This window comes from Taeniopygia guttata, chromosome 9 (assembly GCF_048771995.1).
Source record: "Taeniopygia guttata chromosome 9, bTaeGut7.mat, whole genome shotgun sequence".
NCBI lineage: Eukaryota > Metazoa > Chordata > Aves > Passeriformes > Estrildidae > Taeniopygia > Taeniopygia guttata.
Window position 1 is genome coordinate 5,233,187 of NC_133034.1, and position 24,600 is coordinate 5,257,786.

At 53.0% G+C, this 24,600-nt stretch overlaps 1 protein-coding gene across 2 annotated transcripts; it reads right to left on the reverse strand.

The window, feature by feature from the left end:
* Positions 1–323: 323 nt before the first annotated feature.
* On the reverse strand, positions 324–24,010 carry SLCO2A1 (solute carrier organic anion transporter family member 2A1). Of its 2 annotated transcripts, XM_002192715.6 has the most exons (14): positions 23,805–24,008; positions 13,294–13,431; positions 10,800–10,962; positions 8,635–8,850; positions 7,462–7,560; positions 5,746–5,873; positions 4,674–4,755; positions 3,627–3,791; positions 3,130–3,319; positions 1,969–2,128; positions 1,468–1,631; positions 1,262–1,326; positions 1,043–1,166; positions 324–948 (listed from the first exon to the last, which is right to left on the reverse strand). In XM_002192715.6, exons 1-14 carry the CDS (start codon positions 23,892–23,894, stop codon positions 828–830), a joined length of 1,905 nt encoding a protein of 634 aa, XP_002192751.3. In that variant the 5' UTR covers positions 23,895–24,008; the 3' UTR covers positions 324–827. The 2 variants fall into 2 exon arrangements, with proteins under 2 accessions (XP_002192751.3, XP_072789369.1); XM_072933268.1 differs by having other exon boundaries at positions 665–1,166; positions 23,805–24,010.
* Positions 24,011–24,600: the final 590 nt, after the last annotated feature.

The window sequence follows — 24,600 nt, forward strand, 5'->3', positions numbered from 1 at the left end:
CTACCAGAACTGCTCTGTGCCAATAAACCTGGCAGGGATGAGAACCTCGGGTCAAAACCTTCTGCTGTGCCTGCAGCCCCTGCCTGTGTCCCCGTGCCCATCAGTGAGATGCAGGCAGGGCTGCCAGGTTCCATGGGACTGCAGGTAGGACTCCTGGGCCGGCCCTGGGCTCTGTCTAGCCCCTACCAGCCCTCCCCCATCACCGGTGGAGCTGCAGAAGAATGTCCCCCCAGCTGGAATGTGCTCAGTATGGGCCAGGCTGGGACCTGCAGCCTCCCCAGGGCTTGTCTTGCTGGTGGGGGGAGACCAAGAACGCACCACAGTTGGAAAAGTGACCTTTATTTAAAAAATAAAAAGAGCAACAAACCCCAGATGATCTGCAATAAACCCCTCGTGATGTTTTGTCCCAACACGTGTGCGGTGTCCCTGCTGACCTGTGCGGGGGCTGCGGGCTGGGGGACACCGGGCAGCCCCTCCGGGCTGGCAGCCACCTCCCCTGCTGCTGTCCCGGCCGGGAATGTCACCCCGGAGCGGGGCCGTGGCCCGCAGCAGGCACTTCTCCGGGTCCCTGCCTTCCAGCCCCCTCTGCCTCCTGCTCCAGCCGGCCGGGGCTGCCCCTCCCAGGGTGTCGGGGAGCGCGGCTGGAGCCCCTGGGAGCCGCCACTCCCGGGACGGGGCTGGCCGGAGCATCCATCCCTCGCCGGGAGCCCCTGGGCTGCGGGAGAGGAGCTCGGAGCTGCGGAGCCGCTCCCGTGGGAAGTAAAACAAACCCAAACAAGACAAAGTAGTGGCAGTGGGTGATGGGGGTGCGAGTCAGTCCTCGGGGGCTACACCAGCCCCGCCGCCTTCTCCTGCACGTTGTACTCCTTGCTCCTCTTCACCTTCCAGCTGATGAGGGCGAGCAGCACGGTGCCCACCACCTTGTAGCCCACCTGCAGCCCCAGGTATCTGCCGGGAGAAGAGCAGGGACATGCCAGGTCTGCAGCTGGCACTTCCAGCCGGCCCCAGGCTGGCTGGGGCCCCTGCCCAGGGCACAGGGTACCTGTTTCGGAGGAAATCGTTGTTGTAGTAGGCGCAGAAGCGGCCCGGGGTGCACTGCTGCTGCTGCCAGTAGATGCAGGAGGAGTCGATGAGGGCTCCGAACATGGCCGGGGCCGGCAGCCAGGCTGGTGGGGAGAGAGGATGGGGTCAGCTGCTGATCCCGAGGGGTTCAGTGCCTCTCGCAGCCCCAGCAGCCCCCCAGCCTCATTCAGACTCTCACCCAGCAGTCTCATCAGTAAGAACTGGACTCCGATGGCAAATGACTTCTCATCCTGGTTCACCACCCTGCAGGGGAGAAGACAACGGGAGGTCAGAGCTGCTGGCCCTGGATTTGGCCAAGACTTGGGCTGGTTGCACGTTTATGACATCCCGTTGATCCCAGCATGGGGAAACATCCTGGAACTGAGGAGCCCACACACCACTCACCGTAACACCATCATGTAGAGGGGGTTGTGGGACAGGCAGGCCACCAGGGCAGCAAAGGAGATGAGGAATATGGCAGGAAGGAGCATATGGGAACAGCTGACTGGACAAGAGCCCGTGTAAGTGGAGAACAGCTCATTCCCATTCAGGGAACAGTTGTGGTAGATCTGTTGGAAATGTTTGGAACAAAACAGACGTCAGACTCCCAGCACCAGGATCAGCTTTCTTGGGACAAATCATCCCAATATCCCTGTGCAGGACGCCCATAAGAGCACCAGCTCCAATTTTAAGGCACAGCCATGGCATCCTGTGATGGGATTTGCCACCATCCCTGTTCCTCCAAGCAGGTTCCCAGAGCCTTACAGCAATTCTCCAGGGCACCTTCCCAGGGCTCAGCACACCGTGTGGAAAAGATTCCACCCCATTATGGCATTTGCTGGGTTCCAGCAGCATCACTTCACTATTCCCAGCAAGGCTGCTTTGGTAACCACTTGCTTTACTCACCGTTTGTCTGGGGTTGGAGGGGTTGGTGGTGCTGTTGGTGCAGCCAGCAAAGCAGGGTGAGATGTATTCCGTGGTGTTTTTCCAGCACACGGGGTGGAAGATCTGCTTAGAGCATTGGCACCCAACCCGCGCCTTAACCTGCTGCTGGGAATTGGGTGTACTGCCAGAAAGGAGGGGGGAGAAAATGGTAAAAAGTTAAGAAATAGGACAGGAAGAATTTAAAAAAAAAAAATCCCTTTTGCTAGTTGAGCAGTTTTCCTGTTCCTGTTTGGGCTGGGACGCTGCCAGCAGCAGCCTGGCCTTCTGCCAGGCCCTGATCCCTGCAGGTACCTCTGGAAGTGTGCAGTGAATGTCACAGGAATTATGTTATGTCTACAAACAAGTACTGACACACTTCTTTTCTCTTTTTTTTTTTTTTTTTTTTTTTCATTTTTTTTTCAGCTGTAAATTAATCGGCCAAAAGCCTGTAGAAATGGAGCCGGGCTCCATCCAGAGCTGCACAAACAGATGTGTGAACAGCCACAGCTGCAAACACCACATGGACACAAACTGAAAGTGGGCATGCTCCCAAACAAGCCTGATGGCTGTGGAAGTGAAGAGAACAAACCCAAATCAGCCCTGTCCTCCCTCACTCCCCCAAGGACTGTATCTGCTGGAGTCACACAGCCTGAATCCTGCAGGAATGTGGCACTGGGGAGCTGCCCTTGGGCAGGGTGGGATGGGGCTGCTCCACCCCCTGTGGGAAGATGGCATCAGAAATCTCTTCCTTGCTGGCAGTGCACTGGGAAATGAGCTCAATGCTCTTGACATCAAGCCTTGGTCATATACAAATGTCATTTTTATCTTGGGAAGTCATGGTAAGAGCCAAAAATGTCCACTGAGGTGAGGAGAAAGATGATGTCCAGCTGGAATACTGGGAGCGTGTGAAGTGATGTGGACACAATGTTACTAATTTTCCCTTAAAAATCCACAGTGAAAAATTACACCCTGCTTGTTTGGCCCAGAAAATCATGGATAATCGCCCTCCCAAAGTCTCTGGGTTGTGAAGCACCTGGATCTCCTCCATGCAGTGGGGATGTCTTCTGCCTCTCCCCCTGTGTGTATCCCTCCCCACGGATAAGAGCTGGAGAAACGAGGAGCTGGGAGCAGCACCTGCATTACCTGGGGTGGTAGATGCCCTCGATGTGCCCTGTGGAGCAGCCCATGAAGAAGATGGGCAGGCAGATGAGGATGGAGAAGACGAGCACCACCACGGCGAAGCGCGGGATGGCGCGCAGGGAGAAGGAGAAGCGCTTCATGATGATCCCTCCCAGCAGCATCCCCAGGGCCGCTGCCGGCAGGTTCACAGCTCCTGCAGAGGGATGGAGCCTTCAGGGCTGTCCTGCCTGCCCAACACCCCTCCATGGGCACGGGGCAGCTCTCTGGACCTCACAGGAGTTGGGAGAACCTGCAGATCCAGCTGTTGTCCAAGACAGCCCAAACCCAAGGCAGCTGGGGAATTATAGGTCAGGAAAGTCACCAAATACCCCAAGATGAACCCCAGGTCTCATCCAAAAATCAGCTTTCACTGATTTCTTCTCCAGGATTTAAAAAAGCCTGGAGAATATGGGCAGTTGGCTCCCTGCTGGTGGATATTTTTTGTCTCCATCCATGCTCACCTATGAGGAAGTTGGCCTGGGAAGGGGAGGCACCATACTGCTTCTCCAGGAATTTGTTGAGGAAGGTGGCCAGACCCGCAATGACGGAGGAGAAGCTGCACTGAGCCAGCACTAGGAGGATGAAGAGGGGGTTGAGCAGCAGCCTGAGGAAGATCTTTGGGAATCCTACAGGGAAATCATAGGAAAAATGTCTTTTAGCCATGTGATCCTCGGAATAAACCCCCACCCTTAGCCTGCTCCCAGTAAGGATGTCTGTGGGATGATGATGATCTGCTGGGGATGTCTGTAGGCATGGGAAGGTGGGAGGGGAGACACCCTAATGTGTCCCAGCAGCTGGCAGCACCATGGATGTGTTTTCCTGGTGGGACATTGTGTCCTCTGGCCCCATCAACAGAGGCAGATGGACCCTGAGAGCAGCTCTGTTTATTTGGTCTCTTATGAGTTTTCTAATTAGCAGAGAGTGGTGGAGAGCCAGCATCCATCAAAGCCCAAAGAGAGGAGAAGAGGGAGCTGACAGCGCCAGGATATGACTGCAGTGGAGGAAGAGGCAGGGAGAGAGGGGCTTTATGTGGGAAGAAATCCTCCTGGAGCTGAAAGAGTCATTAATCTGGTCTCTCAGCAGTGACATTCCTCTCAAGCCTCTTTTGGCTTCACATAAACAGTGTCAGCTGCACTGGGGTGACCTCGCTGAGGAGCTGGTGGCGCCGGCAGCCCCATGCCCACTCCTGGAGCTGGGCTTAAACCTCCCAGTGACCCTTTCCTGGCACACTCGTACCACTTTAAGGTCCTCAACGCAAAATTTGGAAACAATTCAGGCCCCAAGAGAGGCCTCAAGAGGTCTGTAGCCAGAGGGAGGCTGTGCCCACCTTCCATGTCCTTAGGCCCTCGTGGTGCTGGAGCTGGTCCACACACGGTGATGGGCTACCAAGGACTCCCAACAAACCCCCTCGGTGTGAATCTGCCAATGTGGGGGTCCCCACCCACCCCACATGGCCCAGCACGGCCCAGCATCCCCATCCACCCTCTCCTGGACCCCCAGCAGGTTACTTTTGATGAACTCCAGCAGGGAAGTCTCTTGAGCAGCCCCTGTCTCCATCTTCCTGAGCATCCCGGCCTCCGTGTTCCGCTCCTGGGAGGGAGAGAGGAGCAGCCTGTGGTGAGAGGGGCTGGCACTGTCCTGGCACAGGCAGCCTCAGGAGGGCCAGGGTCTGTCCCAGGGCCAAGCCTGACAATTGCAGCAAAGCCCCATCCCACGTGCCCTGAGCACTTCTCCAGGCTGGGAGAGCTGGGGGTGTTCACCTGGAGAAGAGAAGGCTCTGGGGAGAGCCCCTTCCACGGCTTAAAGGGGCTCCAAGAGAACTGGAGGTGGACTTTGGACAAGGGCCTGGAGTGCCAAGACAAGGGAGAATGGCTTCCCACTGCCATTAGGGTTAGATGGGATCTTGGGACAAATTCTTGTGGTGGGGAGGCCCTGGCACAGGGTAACTGGAGAAGCTGTGGATGCCCCATCCCTGGAAGTGTCCAAGGCCAGGTTGGACAGGGCTTGGAGCAACCTGGAATAGTAGAAGGTGTCTGCCCATGGCAGAGAGTGGAACAGGATGAGCTTTAAGGTCCTTCCTACCCAAACCATTCCGGGATTCTGTGATTAAAGGGGTGAATTGTCTCAACTATCACTGCAGCCCCTGAGCAGAGCGGCAAGAAAACAGCTTGTTGTTGGGAGATTTTAAGAACTTGGAAATCCTTCCCCCCTGAACCCTGACAAAGCACCTCCCTTTTAACTCTGAAAATGAAAGTTAGAGATAGTTCGGCTCAAGTCTGGGGAGCCCTTTAGCCGTAACTGTGAAATATTTGGGGTTTAATTTTACCTTTAAAGAATAAATGAGTAAACAATTTCAAAACAGAACTAAAGTATTTTTGTAACAAAACCAGCGGGGTTGGGCTTTGAAAGCACCAAAATGATACATGTTAATTATTCTCCACATTTTAATATTTGTTTTAATGGGAAAGTATTGCTGGACTGCCTTCCTCCCTCCCATCCCTCTCCTCTGGGGACAGGTATTCCTCCCATGAGGGCATCCCTGGCTCCAGGACATTCCAGCCTCTGGACATGAGGTCTCACCTCTCCTTTCAGCATGTACCGAGGGAAGAAGAAGTAAGGGATGGAGGTGAGCACCAGGCAGCCCGAGGAGATGAGCAGCCCCAGCCACCAGGCTCCGATCCACCGCTGGTCGCTGGGCGTCAGGTCCACTGTCATTGAACACACAAGGACACGCTGTAAGAGCTCCAGGGGTGAAAGGGACAAATCTCCATCAAATATGGACTGGTGGAGTATATGAAGAGTCCCTGTGGGCACAATCCAAGGGTCTCTCCACTGGCATGTAAGAGCAAATGGATGGAGGTGGGAGCTCCCACCAGTATTGGCAGCAAGACCAGCCCTGGTTGTGTTTGACCTTTGTTTGCCCTGGCCAGGAACCTGTACTGCCACTCATCCCAGCTGTACTGAGCCTCCCAGGCGACTGCAGGATGGATTTGGTCAGCATGGAATCACGCTGGTGGCACAGGTTCAACTGCAACCCCTGAGCCAACCAGGGAGGCAGAGATCGTGGGGACCTGACTCCATCCTCTGCCTGGAGAACACAGTGGGTTGGACCATGCTGCTGACAGGGATGCTGAGCCAAGACAGGGACTGGGAAAGGCTGTGCCACTTTCCTGGAAAAAGTTGCTCTCCCATTGTTCCAGGCTCGGTCACCTTCTGCTCACAGGGACCGAGGGAAGGCCCTGTGCTGGCAGAAGCTCCTGGTTTCCAAGTGGACCAAGCTCCGGGCGCCTTCTCCGGAAAAAGGAGGAGAAGGTGAGAGCCGCTCTGTCTCCAGCACTCACATCCTTTGGCTGGGCCAAGTGATGCTCACGGGAGGTCTGACAGATTGCCTGGCTTGGCTTGGGGACGTGGCTACCCACGGCCGGGATGTGGCGGCTGGGAAGGAACCACGGCCAGCTCCGGGTGGGAGCTCCGTGCCAGGATGAGACAGCAGAGGAGCCCACACCCCACTGAAACAATCAACCCACTTCCCCAAACAGGACCACTCCACTCTGCAGCTTGGACGTCATCATGGAGCGACCGGGCAGAGGCTGCTAAATCCGTCTGCCGCCGCGGGGAGTGGGCCAAGGCTTTTTGGCATTTCCTGCCCACGTTCATTTATTATTCTTATCAGGCACCGGACAAAAATGTCAGGCTCTGATCTCTCTAAGGAAACACAGGAAAAGCCACGTTAATGATGGAGCTGGGGAGAATTCTTTAGTGATTAAGTTACCAGAAATAATAAGCACATGCCATGGATAAAGCACATTATCCCTGCAGTAGCATCAGCTAAGCCCCTCTCTCTGCAGTTGCTGGTGGTGCGTGCTGGGGAGGAGGATGAGTAGACTCAAGTTCTCTGTGTATCCATAGGGCAGTGGCTGCTCTGTGGTTCTCTTCTCCATCCCTGGATTTGTCAGATTTCCCTGTTCTGCCATGCTGGGGTTGTGGGACACCTCCTCAGTGTGGTGGCAGTGGGCAGACCCCAGCCATGACCTCCAGTGCAGCACCATGAGCCGGGCGTTGGAATGTCCCTACCCGAGGGCTCTGCTTCACTGGTGCTGTCAGGACCACCTGTATCTGTCCTTATGGGGTGACAGAGTGGAGGAGTATGCTGGGGGTGCTTTTCCAGGTCAGGTCTTTCCAGGGCAGTGGGTTTTATGGGTCGCAAGACTGGTGGCTTCTGTCACCTTCCATCTCAGAGTGACCTTATGGCCCACTGAGGGTCTTTGGGACCTCTGCTACCTGGGCAATACTCACCAGTGTCAACCCTCCCGATATCCACGAAGAGCCGCAGCACCACGGACCCCAGCAAGTATCCAAAGGCAGGGCCAAACACAGCAATGGCAAAGAGGATGGCTGGGAAAAGGGAGCACAGAGAGCCTCTGTGAGCAGGGAATTGTAGTTTCCATGCAGATATGGCTTCTGTCTTCCCAGGAAATGCAGGAATGGTGGCACAACACACAGAGGGGAGAAGCCACCCTTCATCATGCTTCAGATGGTGAGAAGGTCCCCAATGCCCCAGTACTGAAGGTGGTGTTTATCTGACAGGAACACAGGGCGAAGGCAGCTGCCTGTGGAAAAAGTCACTCTGCTCTGCTGCCATCAAGGCTTTGATGACAAAATGCAAGTTTTCTGCTACACCATGAATATCCATGATATTCATGAACCCCAGGGAGCAGCAGGGCACTGATACCCTGGGCTCACACAGGTGATTGAGACCTTCATGTCCTCTAGGATGCCAAGGAAACAAACACATCTTAATCCTCATATCCAAGGAAAAATATTTGGTACAAACATCAGGAGAGGTGAAAGATTCTGAGGGCAAAAAGGCCACCAGACCACCCTGGGTGTAGCTGAACCCTCCCATTCCAGAAGAGATAACCCCTAAGGTCAGAACATTTTCTTTTGATTTGTTTACAATGACAGGATCCAAGTTCCCTCCTTTAGAGAAACTCTTTACACAACCTTCTCAAGGTGTTTAAAAGGAGGCAGTGAGCTTGAGCTGCATCAGACAGACATAAAATGAAACGGGACTTGGGGGGATGGAATTGCTGCTATATTGAAGCAACCCTAGAGCCATTCCCCCTGACAGACATTCCCACAGTGCTAAAGGGAGCCCCTGTATTATAAACAACACACCAGTCCCTCTTTCCTTCCTCTTCCAAACCTTTCAGGTTCCTTCAGTCCTCTTTCCTTCGTTTTCCTTGGAGGTTTTAGAATTCTAAAGGATCAGTGTGACAATTCATTGGAACAGTGATCCCTCACTGCAGAGGGAAGACAAGGATGCAGGAGCTTGGAGCAACTTGGTCAAGTGGAATGTGTCCCTGGCCATGGCAGGGGTGGAATGGGATGAGCTTTCAGGTCCCTTCCAACCCAAACCATCCTGGGATTCTGTGAAACAAAACAATGTACAGCAATGGACCCACTTACCAACATACAGTGGGGAATTGTTGGAGTCTGCAAAGTCGTCCACGTAGGATATCCCAAAGGGCTGGATGGGCACGGTCCCGATCCCGGCCAGCAGCTGGGCAATGACCATCATGGCCCACATGCTGCTGGCCTCCTTCTCAGGGTCCCGGGTGGTGTTGGGGCACACAAATCTACTCTCTGCATAGCACAGCTCAACCTGCCCCTGGCTTTTGTTACCTGGAAGGCAAAAAAAAGGAGCATTTCAACACTGGGTACATCCCCTGCCTCTTCCCACACTAAATCCCCAAATAGCAGGAATCCCCAAATAGCAGGCATAGCACACTTGCTGAGTAGGCACAAACTGCTGGATTTTGGGTGGACTGCTCATTTTATTCAGCAGTTCTCACCACCCTGCCCTTCCTTTGGAGTATTATACTGTGGTCAGAGTAGCAAACAACCAGCCTGTGATTTTAAACAAATTTTTAAAGAGTTCATGCCATGGAGTGAGGGTGCTCTGAGTTTAATGAGGGCAGCCCTAACCCATGGCTGGTTTTTGCTGTCTCTGCTCCCTTGTGGTACGTGGGCAGGAACAGGGAGTGATGCCCTCTGGGGTCAGCTGGCTGCCCTAAGCAGGACACCCTGCCCTGAATCCTTCTGCCCCCATGGCTCAGGAGTAGCCCAGCTCCTTCCAAAACATGGCCCTTGCTTCTTCATACAGCCCAGACACTGGGGGTCTTCAGACTGCCATGGAAACTCCAACCAGGACTAAAGTATCTTTAGGGGCTGTGCACAGACTGAATGTGTTCTTTTCCATCATCAGGCAGTCCTCATAATATCAATATCTCTGCCCTGTCATCTGTTTTTGCAGTCCATCCTCAAATCCTGTTTAGCAAAGGTGTTCTGCAAGAATTGTGCTCTGTACAGAACTTTTGGGTCAAACACAGTTCTTGGTACTTTCTTTTGAGCTTTTCAGTGATTTCTGGTTATACTTCCATGGTTGCACACAAGACCAACACTAATCAATTGGGGCATTAGCATTACTTGATCAAGGCATAATTCCTGTCCACTTTCCTTATTGCTGTACCTATTCACCCATGCAGGGAGCCCAGCCCTGGGCAGGGAGCAGGTTGATACCTGTTCCTTCCTCATTTCCTTCACAGTAAGAGCAGCCCCTGTCCCAAATCCTGACCTCTCCATAGCCTGATGCATGAATTTAAGCTGCTGGAAAACTTAGCATCTGATGTCTGACTTACTCTCCAAATTCAAAAATCATGGGATGGGTTTCAGAGGTAGCAATCCCCATGGAGCCTGTGGCTCATCAGCATTCTGAGGATTTAGGGACCAAAACCATTTTGGAGAGACCAAAGCCAGCCTTGTGGCAAGTGATGCTGGTTCCGCTTATTCCATTCTGCATGGAAAAGAGAGCTGTCATTGTTCACACTAGCTGGTTCCCAAAACCTCCCCAGTTAAATCAGCAGCCTTCCTTGGATCAGACCAGGATCCTGGCCAGAGCAGGGCAGGCCCTGGGACAGGGGAGATTTGCTATATCACAGAATTCCAGAATGCTTTGGGTTGGAAGGGACCTTAAAGTCCATCTCATTCCACCCCTGGCCACAGGAAGGGACATCTTCCACTATCCCAGGGTGCTCCAAGCCCTGTCCAACCTGGCCCTGGACACTTCCAGGGATGGAGCAGCCACAGCTTCTCTGGGTACCCTGTGCCAAGGCCTCACCACCCTCACAGAGAAGAATTTATCCCTAATATTTAATCTTATCCTACTCTCTCTCAGAGATTCTGTGGCTGCCCCACCCCTGCAAGTGCTCAAAGACAGACTTGGAGCAACCTGGGACAGTGGAAGGTGTCCTGCCCATGGCAGGGGGTGGAATGAAATGGTCTTTAAGGTCCCTTCAAACTCAAAACAATTCCATGATTCTGTAAGAACAGCTGGAATAGCATGTGCAGAAGAGGCAGAAGAAACCCCACACATAATTTTTGCATTCAGAAGGGGTTCCAAAGCCATAATGATGTCAGGTTTAACCAGCAACTGCCCACCTTAAGGCACTGCCTTCAACCACTCGTTAAATCCCATGTGCCCTGGAAACACCCCGTTTTTTGGAGCAGTCACACATCACCCATCCCTGAGCAGCTGGGTCTGGGTTTGTGGGGGCACAGCTGGTGGCACTGACCCGTGCTGAGTGCCGTGTACTCATAGGGGCCCGATAGGAAGTGGGGCAGGGTCACCAGGAAGGCCCCCAGGGCCAGCAGCAGCCCCCCGACGCCGATCACGCGCGGGCGGTGCACTCGGCTGCCAAAGTAGCTGACAAAGATGATGAGCACCACGTTGCCAATCTGGAAAAAGCACAGAGAGGAGGGAGGAATGTGAGAAGACATCACTGAGGACATCCACACCCTATGGCTGTGTCTGGGTGTGTGGACAGGGCTCTCATCAGGAGGTGTTGGACCCTCACAGGAGCAGGAGCATCCCCTGGCCTTGTGTGCTCCCTTCTCATCTCCAGCCACAGGGTCACTCCTTGGCCCTGGTCACCTCTGGGCAACCCTTGTTGGCATGAATGACATGACAGCCTCTCTGTCAGCTGGCTGGGGCTTTATCAGCACCCACACCTGCCCCTCACCCCAAAGGCATCACAGAATCACTTAGGTTGGAAAAACCTTCCAAGACCATCAAATCCAACTGCTCCCCCAGCACTGCCAAGGCCACCACTGCCCCATGTCCCCAAGTGCCACATCCACATACATGTTAAACCCCCCCCAGAAATGGGGACTCCACCACTGCCCTGGGCAGCTGTGCCAGAGCTGGACAACCCTTTCAGTGAAGACATTTTCTCTCACACACAAACTAAACCTCCCCTGGCACAACTTGAGCGTGGCATTCACATTCTCTGAACAGAGAGACATAATTCATATTCACATTATCTGATCAGAGAGACAAAATTCTCTCTCTCAGGATTTTTCCTGCAGAAGCACAGAGAGAACAAGAAAAAACAACCCTTATCTGCTCCTGTGTTTGTCCCATGTAGAATGTGGTATTGAGATTGTTTACCCAAGGTGATTGCTTGATTAGATTCTGGTGATGGTTATTTGGATTCATGGACCAATTAAATCCAGCTGTGTCAGACTCTCAGAGAGTCACGAGTTTGCTAGTTAGTGATAGTTCTTGTTAGTATAATATAGTGTAATATAGTTATAGTATAATATAGTATAATAAAGTAATTAATTAGCCTTCTGAAATCATTGGAGTTCAGAGCACATTCTTCCCAGGCATTGGGTTGCGTTTACAATACTTGAGGCCATTTCCTCTTGTCCTGTCCCTTGTTCCCTGGGAGAAGAGATTGACCGATGTAGCATAAACTGACAATTCCTCCAAAACCAGCAAGGAATGAAACATATTGCCTCCATTCCTGTGACTCAAACAGAGATGAGCCCTGCTACAAAGTCCAGCTCACTGCAAATATTTATGACCCTGGGCATTTGCAACAGTAGACAGCCATGAAACCACGCAGCTTGCTGAGACAAGTGGGTGAACACCACAAAATTACCATTACATGGGCTTTAACAGCTCTGGACAACCAAAACATCAATTTAACTATGGCATGTTGAAGCTGTTCCTGCTCACTGCAGGGGGTTGAGCAAGATGGCCTTTAAAGGTCCCTTCCAACCCAAACCATTCTATGATTCTATGTATGGCTAAGAAAACTTTGTATTTACGTTTGTGTGGGCTCCCTTGTTTGTCTCTTTGTGGGTTTTGTTCTTGGAATTGCTGTAGGCACCAACGCACTAAGATTGTTGTCCTGGACAGGCAGGGCACCTCACACAGTTACAGAACAGCAGGAAGTCTCAGTGGGCCCTGAGACATCTTTTTAATGCCAAATGTCCATGCTGGTTGAGGTTAAGACTTGGGCATTCACTTCCCCAGGGATCCAGGAAGATTCCCACTGCCCAGCTTCTTGATGGAGCATCCCATGTGCTCACCAGGGAGCTCATGAAAATGTGTGTGGCCACTTGGTGTCAGCAAAAAAAAATCTCTGCCAGCAAATCTTTTCCTGGCCTTTGGCAGGCCTTGAAGAGCTGCTAGGAAGGACGGAATTCCTGAACATATGAATGAGGAAACTTATTCCAAGGGATTTCTTGATAAGAAAGTGTTTGTGAGAAAATCCTCAGCCAGCTCAGCAATATGTCTTAAACTGCCAGAGGGCAGGGTTAGGTGGGATATTGGGAAGGAATTGTTTCCTGTGAGGGAGGCAAGGCCCTGGCACAGCTTGCCCAGAGCAGCTGTGGCTGCCCCTGGATCCCTGGAAGTCTCCAAGGCCAGACTGGACAGAGCTTGGAGCACCCTGGGGTAGTGGAATATGTCCCTGCCCATGGCAGGTGGTGCAATGAGATGGGATGAACTTTAAAGTCTCTTTCAACCCAAACCATTCTGGAATTCCATCCAGTGGAAGTCTGCTCTTGTCCAAGGGCCATCACCACAGGACCCCCTGTTCCCCCCTGGGCGTGGCAGAGCAGAATGAGGTGTGACGAGGTGTCCCAGAGCACAGCACAGCTGCTCCGCCCAGCACACGGAGGCTGAGGAGGCCCTGGCTGGGAACAGCCCTGAGACCATGTTTTGGGAAGGTGCCCCCCTGGTCCTGGCCACCCTTCGGGTGCTCCTCTCCCAGTTACCTCGTGCAAGCTGGAGATGAAACCTGAAGAGAGGCTGGAGAGCCCAAAGCGCTTCTCGATGGTGGTAAGGCTGCTCTTGAAGTTGGCGCTGTAGAGGAGCTGGGAGAGCTGGAGGAGCCCATGGCACAGCACAAACACCTGTGGGCAAACAAAGAGTGCCACCCCAGTGAGGACCCAGCTGGAATCACAGACTCATTATGGTTGGAAAAGACCTCCAAGGTCATCAGGTCCAACCTTTTCCTGGATACTGCCATGGTCACTAAACCATATTGAGAAGTACCACATCTACTCACTGCTTGAACACTTCCAGGGGTGCCCACCACTTCCCTGGGCAGCCTGTTCCAATGATTAACCACTCTTCCAGTGGAGAATTTTCCCTGATATCTGATGTGAGCCTCTCCATGCGCCCTTTGAGGCCATATGAGACTACAGTGCTGGCAACCACAACCTGCATGAGCGTATTCCAGCTGGCTTTGGTCAGTGGCTGCACCTCTGGCATGGAGCATCCTGGGATTCACTCAGCTGGAAAGTCAATTAACTGAACCTGCTCCAAGGGGTGTTGCTAGAAAAAGTCGAAAAAGGGTGTTAAAAGCCCCAGAGGGAGAGGATGAAATATGCACAGCGTGGTCTCACTACTGGAAGATTCCAAAATAGTATTCCAAACCCAGCATCTTCCCTTGAGCTGGGCAGTGAGCCGAGCCAGGAGCCAAGCTTAGCAGAGGCAGAGGAGGGAATGCAGAGAGTTTGGGAGAAATCTGGCTGAAAGAGCCCGGGTGGGCTGTGAGAGGAGAGTGCTCTCAGCCAGGGATGCAAGAGGCAGCTCACAAGTGTCTTTTGATCTATATTTAGTCAGAACAGTTTTCCTTTATTTTTCCTGGAATGGAATGCATTCACACAGTGCCAAAAGCATTTAAAAATAAATTTTTAAAAATCTCAACAAACAAATAATAATTAAAAAAAAAAAAAAAACAAATGGGGGAAGGTCTTTTAATTTAGATTCACAGGAAATCAAATATTTGCTGAATACCGGAAGAGTGTCCCTCAATGATAACGTCGGGAAGTGCGGGATGATGGATGGGGGATCAAAGGTACTGCAGGGTTGACAAATTCCTGATGTCCTTGGCCAGGAGAGCAGCAATAGTCCTTATGAGTATTTATCTGGAAGGGTGGTAGCGCCCAGTAGCCCATTAAATGATTAAAAAACATCAAAAAAGACCAGCTTGGAGGATGCAAAATCCATAAGTGGGTGGAGTTGTGTTTTGGGAGCAGAGGACGATGCAGGGCCAGGCCCAGAATTTGGGTAGAAGATGGGCAAGAAAATGGTTTATTGGGAGTCTTCTCCTGTGAAGGAAGAGAGATCCAGCCAAAAGACGTGGCTGGGAATCTAAAAGCATAAGGGGTTGGAGAGATGCTGACAGACAGAAAAAGAGAAGAGGATGGAGATGAAGAAGAAGGAAAAAATGGAGCCCTGGCAGTGTGAGGACAGGCTTGGAAAAACCTGGATACCATAGGGAAGATGAAGAAGAAAGGCAAATACCCAAAAATGAGGAAAGAAGGATTACAGGCACAAACTGCTATCACGGAGTCCCCAGCCACATCTTGGAGGGGTGAGAGCAGACAGGCTGGCATCAGGCTGGGATTGCCATTGCAGTAACCAGGAGAGGACAAAGTCCCAAGCTGGGACTTTGCCCCGACAAAAAGCTGCAAAACAGGAATTTGGGGTGTAACGTGGGAAATCCTCCCAGACAGGGCCAAAGTGGAAGTGAAACATCTGCCAGTAAACTCTTGACGCTGAATGACCTCTCCATCCTCCCACTATCAGCCCCCACACTTGAAATCTCATCCCAGGACAAAATCCTGCGAGTGGAAGCTGGATCCACCACGTTCCCCAGGCCTGGCCTGGGATTATTGTGGGCTGATCTGGAGCAGATGGGTGATTCCTGTGAAGATGGCAACTGGAGAGGGGATCTTGTTGCCAGCTAAGATAAATTTTTGTCCATGTGGCTATGGCCAGACTCTACAGAAGCACCAGAGCAAGGCAGTGCTGGCTGAACAGCAGCAGCCCGGGAGCTCCCGAGCTGCAGAGCAGCTGGAGACAGAGCTCTCCTGGAGCCAGGCGTCAGCAGAGAAGCAAAACTGTTTACCAACAGGGAGGGAAGAGGGCGGATCACCGAGGCCGAATTTAGCGCAGCAAATGTCAGCCCGATCCCAGGGCAGATGGGGACATGGAGTGTCGAGGACAGAGGGGATGCTGGCATGGAGGGAAGATGAGGAGAAGGGGCAAGCTGGTTCCCCAGAATGCTGGGGGTAGCAGGAGATGGGTTGGAGGCATGGGAGGACCATAAGAACCGCAGCAGGAGAGGAGAGGGACGAGCCATGGGTAGAGAGGACAGGGAGGAAAAGGCAGAGCTGCCAGGAGATGGCTTGAGATGTGTTTATGCCTTGGTGATAAACCTGGGATGACCAAAACGGAGCCCTGGATCCAGAGATGCCTGGGAACAAGCTGGGGCTGCCTGCCAGGAGGGAAGATGAGGTGGGAGAAATGAGTACCAGCAAAGGGAGAGGAAAACCTTTGGGTGTGACTGCTTCCCCCTGCCCATGGGTCCTTCTAGTCCAGCTCTTGTCTGCAGGATTAACCGGAAAGGCGGCAAAGCCGATGGATCCTCCAGGGATGTGATCCCACACCGAGACCACACAGCAGCCTCAGCCCTTGGATGTGCAGAGCCCAGGGAACGGGAGGGGAAGGGCAGGGGTGATTTTTTTTCCTTGGGAAGAGCCTGCTACCCAAAACAGCCAGATAAAGGCGTAACAACCTTTACTCCAGGACTTGTGCATCTGGAGCATGGCTTTTCCAGACACCCTCCAAGCGTCTGGAGGTGGGATGAGGACTGATTCAAGACTTCCTCTGAATTCAGCAGATTCAGTTGTAGTTGTAAGAAAGACATCCCAAAGCTTGAAGGCTCTGAGTGCAAAAACCTGGGAGAGGGCCTTACTTGGAGAGCTCCCCATAAGGACTCCATGCACCCCCTGAGGCCGGTGGACATGAGGAGCACCACTCTCCTCTGTCCCCTCATAGATCTCTCCCATCCCTGTCTCTCTTCCCACGCGTTCCCATCCCCACATGCTCATGCCGACCACCCACAACCTGCTGCTGCGTGGAAACCAGCCCCGGCCTGGCCCTTCCAGCTGCACCAGATGTGCTGTGCTGCCCCGCGCTCCCACCGAGCAGCCCCAGGAGGAGAGGGAGCTGCTGTAATTCATCTTCCCTAACGACAAGAAGGGGCTCTTAAGGAAGAGCCAAGCTCACTTGCAGGGAGGTTTCGCTGACGCAAAGCCGACACGAGGGCGAAGGCACGGTGGGAGGTTGAGGAGCCGGGGGCACTCCCAAGTGCTGACCCTCCGGAGCAGAGGCTCCCACGGGAGCCTGGTGTATTTTTGGAGCTGTAGGAAGGAGTGATTGCAGACAGGCAGGGAGCAGCACGGGAAGGCCAAAGGTGTGCGGCCACGTGGACCCCCCCAAATTCCCTCGTAATCATCCCCGCGCTTCTTTCGGAGCAATCCTGACTCCAGGCTGTTTATACAAGGCACTTGACTCCTTTCCAAAAGGAGCCACATTCAGAAGGGAAGCAAACTCCTGGGGGAGACAGGCTTCTGCCCCCACCCAGCTCATGGGGACCAGCACCTCCCAGGGCAGTGATTTTTCCAAAGGAAGAGAAACCCACCCCATGGCAGGGAAGGGGGAGGACTGGTCCTTCCACGCTCTGGACAATGAGAGCAGGCAAGGATTCGGTCAATCCCAGCCTAGACTTCTGTCTGAGATGTGTCCAACAAATAGTCAGGATTCATTTCATAAGATTGAAACATATCTATGGAGCCTCCAGAGATCTCCAGGAGTCAGGATAAGGCTCTTCCAGGCGGGAGCCTAACTCTGCTCTGCAGGGACCACAGCTTGGGAGGATCCTGCTAAACGTGGCGTGGCCATTGCTCCACCTGGAGGAGTGAGTTTAGGGTTAATTCCTTGCTGTGCTTCCACAGTTCATGTCCAAAGTCATCCCTCACCTCATTTTTCAGTGTCTTCCCCTTGGCAGCCCTGGTTGGAGACAAAGAGGTTGGAAAAGTTGACGGCACTTGTGCTAATTTCCGTGCCCGGTGTCTTTCCCACAGCAGTGGGGATGGAAAGAGCCAGGGCGTTGTTCATTAGATGGACACAAGGACTGCCTGGAGAGCTGGAGACCCTCACAGAACTTATCCAAGTGCTCCCAGGTGACCGAAGACACCAAAATAGGATGTGGCCGAGAGCAAAATTAATCTGGCTGGAGTAAACCTTTGGAAAGGACTAGGAGAAAGGATGCTCCTTTAGTTTTTCCCTATGCAGAGTACAATCAGTGTTGGGTCCAAAGGAAAATTGTTTGACCCAAGTGGAAAGTCAGAAGACTTTCCTCCCAAAATCAAGGAACATTCCTCCCAAAGCAGGAGACTCCAGGCTGCCCACCTCTGGAGCCTCTTTCCACTTTAATCTCCTGAGCTTGCAAGAGAAAAAAAAAAGGAAAAGTAGAGGGGAACTGTAGGAATTAATAAGAATATTGCCAAAATTTTAATAGAAAGAAGACAGAGTGTTTATTTTAGAGTAGTAAGATCAACTCTTACTACACTGGGAGATTCTCCTGCAGTAGGACAGCTGAGGTCTCTCAGTCCAAAGGAAAAATATCAGCTGGATATGGAAAGTGTAGGGTTAGGGTTAGGGTTAAATAGGGTGGGAAAATACATCCCTCCTTGGCATCACTTTCCTATGAGCAGCTGCCTGGATTTGTAGATCAAAGAGTACCATGAAAAATTAAAAAAAGCACAGCATTTCCACAAAAAGAACCAAATACCCTGCACAGAGCCCATCCTTCAGCACAGAACCTCAGGATTTGGCTTCTAAGTGGGATTTCTATTCAAATAATAAAATAATAAATTAATATAAAAATTAACCTGAACAGAGATTGCCTGAAGCATGCTGGAATGACAACTGTCTACTGCCAGGCCACGCACGTTTTACACCCCTGGCTGTCACGTGCAAAGACAATATTTGTTCTTTTTGCAACAAACACAGACACGGGATTTCCTGGCACTGTATCCCGGTGACTTTGCAAGGCCCATAAGATCCCAGCTTTGCTCAGAATGGAGGTTTTTGGCTGCAGAGGATTGCTGAGGCAGAACCTCAGTGTGGGATGCTTCCCAAGAAAACACCACCCTCAAAACAGGACGCGGGCATCCCTCAGCCTTTCCTCCCTCTGGCAAGTTGGGTGGTTGGTCTTCCTTCATTCTTTCCTGAAGGTCTCTTTTCATTCTGGGGCATCAGGATCCGAGCAGGGTTTCCTTGAGGGCAGGTCCAGGCTGGCAGTGTTTTGCCTGACCCAGAAGTGTGTGCAAACACTCCTCCCGCCCGGCCGGCCGTGCCTCGTGCTCCCTATCAGCGTCACTCCTCTCCCGTCCTGCTCCCGATAATCTTATCTACGCTGACCACTCCTTGCTTGTGTTTGGGCACCCAACCACCTCGCCCCTCATAAAATTACCTTGTCTCAGGTCTCCTAGACCTTGATCCCACTAAACTTTCCAGCCCATCTTTTTCCTTATCCCACTGCTGGTGTTGCTGGTGAAGACCAGGTGGTTCTTCCCTTCTGGAGCCTGGTCCCACCAAAAGCAGACATGACCACAGTGCTGAACCATCCAGATCCAACCTGTGCTGTCTGGTGCCAGCACCATCACAACAAATGCTGGAAGACCCAGGTCCTTCTCATGTCACTAAGGACCCTCCTTGTGTCTTTGCCACAAACACTCATCCAACCTGCTGTGCCTGCCTGCACAGTGCCCAGAATTGCAATATTGCTTTGATTTTCCAGCTTAAATCAATGTCTCTAATCAGCCATGACTTTCTCCTTTCTGTGTCCCCCTCTCCAAACCTACAGCCATGCTGCCTCCAGATCTGTGACTTGATAAATCTCCTGTTCTGGCTAAACAAAGCCATTAATAATCTTTTCCAACAGGATATGAGAACATGACTGGTACATCTCCAGGCTTCTAGAATACACTCCTCAGCAAATTCCTTTAGTCCCTTGGAAGGAAGGGACAAAAAACTTGCTCTGCTGCTGTTGGGACCTCAGACCCCAAGGCCAGGCTCTGTTTCCTCTACAGGAGACATCCAGCCTCCCCATGGAGGCGAGAGCCCCCTGCTCCTGCTCACTGCTCCCTGCGTGCTCCCAGCACCTTCACCCCAGGATGCTTTCCAGCCTTATCACACTCTGAGAGCCCACAGTCTCCTCCTGGCCTTGTTGTCCCCTCTCCTACCCTCTTCCATTCTCTTCCTCTCCTTGCCCCAGTACAACACCCAATTTAAACCTCTCCTAAGGCTTTTAAATCTCTCTCTGGATCACCTCCAGCTGACATAAGTGAGAATAATTCTCTGTTGTCCTCCTGTTTCCTTTTCCATGCCAGGCATTCTGCAGGCATGGAAAAAAATAAAAGCCTCCCCCTGCCTGCACTCATAACACTTCCACACTGCTCCTCTGTGTTCTCCAGCTTCCAGCTGAAGCCAGTCCAGCTCCTCTAAATCAAAAAATATTTATAAAGCTCTCCTCCTTGTCATCTTTCTGGGGATCCCAAAATCAATTAAAATAGTTCAAAACCACGAATGAGACAGTAAAGGCGAAGAAGCCAAAATATCTTAGGCTCTGTAAACAGAGAATTCCTGTGAAATAATCCTTTTCCAGTGGTTGTCTGGAAGCAGGAAATGGACACAGAATCATAGCCTCATTAAGGCTGGGAAAGACCTCCAAGATCATCAAGCCCAACATGAGCTTAAATCACCTGGCTGGGGCTCTGGGCTGGGGCGAGGTGATAGGGTTCCTAGCCATGTGTGAGTATCAAAAGGACCTACAGTGATGGGGTTCCTAGTCATGCGTGGGTATCAAAAGGATCAACCCCCTTCTCCACCTCTTAAACCTGTTTCTATCCTCTAGGCTGTGTGGTTCTCAGTGCCCCCAGTGCCACCAGGTGCTGGCATCCACCCAAAGGTTGGGTTCATCCTGCATTTGCCAAGCAGCACAGCTGCAATTCCCCAAACCCCACTGCCAGTCAACACAACCCTGCGAGCTCTGGTGAACATCCACGTAGGGGGATGTCCCTGCTCATCAAAGAAATCATGTTCTGGAATATTTTGGCTGGGAAGGGAGCTTGAAGCCCATCATGATCCACCCTACCCATGGGCAAGGACACCTTCCACTATCCCAGGTAGCTCCAAGCCCTGTCCAGCCTGGCCTTGGACACAGCTTCTCTGAGCAACCTGTGCCAGGGTCCCAGCAACCTCACAACAAAGACTTTCTCCCCAATATCCATCTAAATGTCTCATCATCACCCCCATCTCCACCAGTGCTGTGGGGTTATCGGGATGCTCCAAGTTCCTGGCTGAGGTCAGAGCTCAGCAGCCCCAAAACCTCTCAGCCCAGAAGCCGAAGGCTTTTTGTGTTCTGCTTTGTCTCTTGCGTGGGGTCAGGGTGGGGGCAGCGGGCAGAGGTTGGGCACCCTGCACTGGAGGCTGGGCTGGTTCCAGCTGGGAGGCACAGCAGAGTCACACTGCGGCCAGGCCAGGTGGAGCCCGCTCTGTGTCACTGCTCAGCCCTTCCAAACCCACGTGTGACCGGCAGTGACACCCCAGCCCCACACGGAACTGCCCCAGCCCGGCTCCGCGGGGAGCAGCTGCAACCACACCTACCCCAGCCCACGGCCACATCCACAGGGAATTGCTTCCTGAAGCTGCACCCTTCCTGCATCCCCAGGACTCCAACCCCATCCCGTAGAATCCCTGAAACTGCCCCTTTCCATCTCCTTCCCCGGTGCCCATCCCGGCACCATTGTGTTCCCACACCTCCAAATGTCAGTGGCAATGTTTCCAGCTCTGGAAAACACCCAGAGAGAGATGGGCTCCGGTGGTCCCTGTCACAGGGATCATGGAGGGCCAAGATGGTTTACATGGAAAAATAACTTGTTATTGCGGCCCCAGCCCTGCAAAAGACACCCTGGATATGATCCCATCATGTGGGTTTTGGGGATTAAACATGATCTTGGTGATTAACTCTTCCAAATCTTAATCGTGTCCTTCCAAGCCTGTTAAAAGTAGGGAATTTGTGTTGGAAATACTGTCCCCATCAGAAACTGCCGTTGTCTGTGTGAGCGTGTTGTGTCTGATGGCTCTGGGGAGGGTGATGCCCACAGCTTCCCATAAAGTCTGGGGCTGGATGAGGCTTTTTTATAATCCATCATTCATAGCACCAGTGGCTTCTTGTACAAATAAGAGCTACAAACCCTTTCGAAGCCAGATGTTCACCATGCCTTGCCCTCTGATGACCATTCACTCCAAAACTCCCCAAACCTGGAAATTCCACTGTGGCACTTTCACATCCTACTCATTTTTGAGGGCTGAGGGGACTGACACTGCACCCAGGCTAATCGTTTCTGACCCTGAAGCAGTTCTTTTGTTAATGTATATGTTTTTAATGCAAATGTCACAGGACAGGAAGAGTGAATAGGTCAGGAAAGGGTGGGGGATCTCGCTCCCTGTCAATTTATACATTGGGTCTCAAAAGCATGAATATTTCTTGAGGGACGGGTGTCCTGCCTGCCCACCATCCCAGATGGAGCACATCATCCCTCTGATGCCAACGAGCATGTTTGGGTAGAGCTCAAACTGTTCCTTCACGTGCTTGCACGGTGCCACTGCCAGACTGCTGACTTTTTAAACCAGAAACAATTCTAAACTAGAAGTCTTGAAATAAAAACATTAAAAAGCTGTTTTAAAGCTTTTCTTCAGGCAATGTTTTTCCTGCCACTAGCAAAGTGACACTCCTAAGTCACCTGCCCTTGGCCAGATGCCCCTAAAAGGTCCCATCCAAGTGCCCTGGGGCATGTGGGGTGCTGAGGACCCAGCCTGACTCTGGGGCACCCACAGCCCACACCCTGCAGCTGCCTTTGGGGTGTACAGATGGAGTAGCATTTATTTGTTGGGGCTTTTGTTTTTTAATCCGAAAGTCTGACATCCTGCAAGAGGGTTTGGCAATGCTTTTTCACTCCGGGCTATTTTTTGCTTGCTGCCAGTTTCCAGAAAAGAGCATGAAATGCAAGAAGAGCTCTTGTTTTGGGTGGCTTGACTCACCCCAACTCAGGGTAATTACTGCAGCAGCCTGGAGGGGGCTGGGGGCAAATTTTGCACCTCCAGCAGAGCAGAGGACAGGTCAGCAGTCCCCTCCAGAGGAAGATAAGTGTAGCCCAGAGGCAGCCCCAGATCATCCAGGGTAATCTCAAGCTTTCTTCTGGAGCCCACAGCCAAAAAGAGCCATCAAGTCACCTGCTGGAATAGCCCATCCTGGGCAGTGGAGACCTTCAGGGGCATGGGACTGGGAGACATCATCTGGGATCATGCCTCCAGCCCTGGGAGCTCTCAGGAGGAGCAGCCCCGCGGTACCTACAGCGTTCCCACAGAACCCCGGCAGTGAGCAGCACTGCCCTCGGTACAGGGCGAGGGAAGCAAACAAAGGTGATGGCAAACAAACCCCAAACCCATCCCGACCATGGCACCTTCTCCACGGCCACACATCCTGAAAACGCCGGGCTGGGAAGTGCTGACACAGCACACACGCTCGGTCCAGGAGCACGGGTGGGAAAGCACAGCCCGGCCCGGGCAGCACCGGCACGGGAGGGTCCTGCCCGCCGCTGGCCCTGGCACATCCCCTGCTCCCAAAATCCGCAGCTGGCTGCTCCAGGTGCCCATGTGTGCAGGTGCTGCCAGGTCAGGCATGGAAATCCCCCCTTCCGGGGACATCCAGGAGGATGTCCCGGGGACAGGAGCCGGCACGGTGCACACCCAAAAACGGGCACAGAGCGGGGGTGAAAAGACAGGTGAGGGGCGGTGTAAAGGCAGGATGGGAATGGTGGCACACGGCCGGGGTGAGCGGTGTGCTCAGGGGTGAGCTCAGGAGCCTGGAGCTCGGGCAGGATCCGGCTCTCAGGTGGCAGCAGGTGAGGAACTGGGCAGCCAGCGCCGGGAAACCCCCGCAGCCCACCGAGCTTTTGTTCCTGTCACTCAAAAACTCTGCTCGCCCAAGTTTTTAAAGCAAGTACTGCGACACTTAAGGCAGTGTTTTCTTTTCACACCAGGATGTGGTTAATCATTCCCTGAGCAGCAGCACACCGTGTACGAGACGCCGTGGGGAAGCTCACGGAGAGCTGCTCCGTGGGGTGAGACACCCACGCGCCGTGCAGGGCATCACTCCGAACCCGCAGAGCCCCCTGCCCTGCCCAGGCAGGATTCCCCAGCACTGCCCCAGGAGCTGATGCTCAAATTCTGCATCATCAGACACCCTTCGTTTCACCCGCGGTGCGTAGGAGGGACACGGGGATGCGTGGGGTGTGCTGGGGTCCCTCTCCAGGCAGGAACCCCCCCTCCCTCCCCGCGAGCATCCCTGCCCCATCCTTACTTTGATGTTGCAGAAAAAACTCCTGGAGCAGGTGCTGGAGCTCTTGGGGATGTCAACCGGGGATTTACCAACTTCGGGGCGGACTCCCATGGCGAGGGCTTCCCGGGAGCCCGGAATTGTCGGGCTGTGCGTGGGGCTGCTGCCGCTCTCCGGGCTGTGCCGAAATCCCTCCGAGGCTGCGAGTGAGCCCGGCAGCGGGAGCGCCAAGTTCTTATAAGTCGGCTCTCGGGAGCGATGATGAAACGCTTTCTCCTCCCTCTTTCGCTTTGTGCTCCGAGGGAACTTTAAAGCCGCAGGAAAGGGAACAAAGGCAGCGCGCACGGAGCAGGTGGGGGCGAGCCCGGACACTTCGGGGGTGCGGGATGTGCTGGTGGGACAATGCTCTACCCACGCGTGGGGACACCCAGCGCCCCGAGCCGCCTCTGTGCTCGTGTGCCAGGCTGCAGGACGGGCAGGACAAGGAGACGGCGCTGGCAGCGGAGCCTTCCCGCAGGGCAAACCACCGGGATTTTAACTCACAGGTCCCCCGAAGGGGCGAGAGGAAGGGGAGGCACCTTTCATCAACTGAGAAAATGGCTCAGGTGGTGGGAGGGGGAAACTGAGTGGTGGCCAGATGGAGAAGTCCTTCCCCGGGCCGTGGAGTTTTGGAGGGAGAAAAACCTTCAGTGTTTGTTTTTATAGAAAAAGCTGCATTTGTGAAGCTCCTGAGAACTGTTTTGTTTTGGTTTTTTTTTTTTTTTTTTTTCCCACCAACACCTCTCTGGGCTTTGTTTATGCAAAGCACTGATTTATTTTG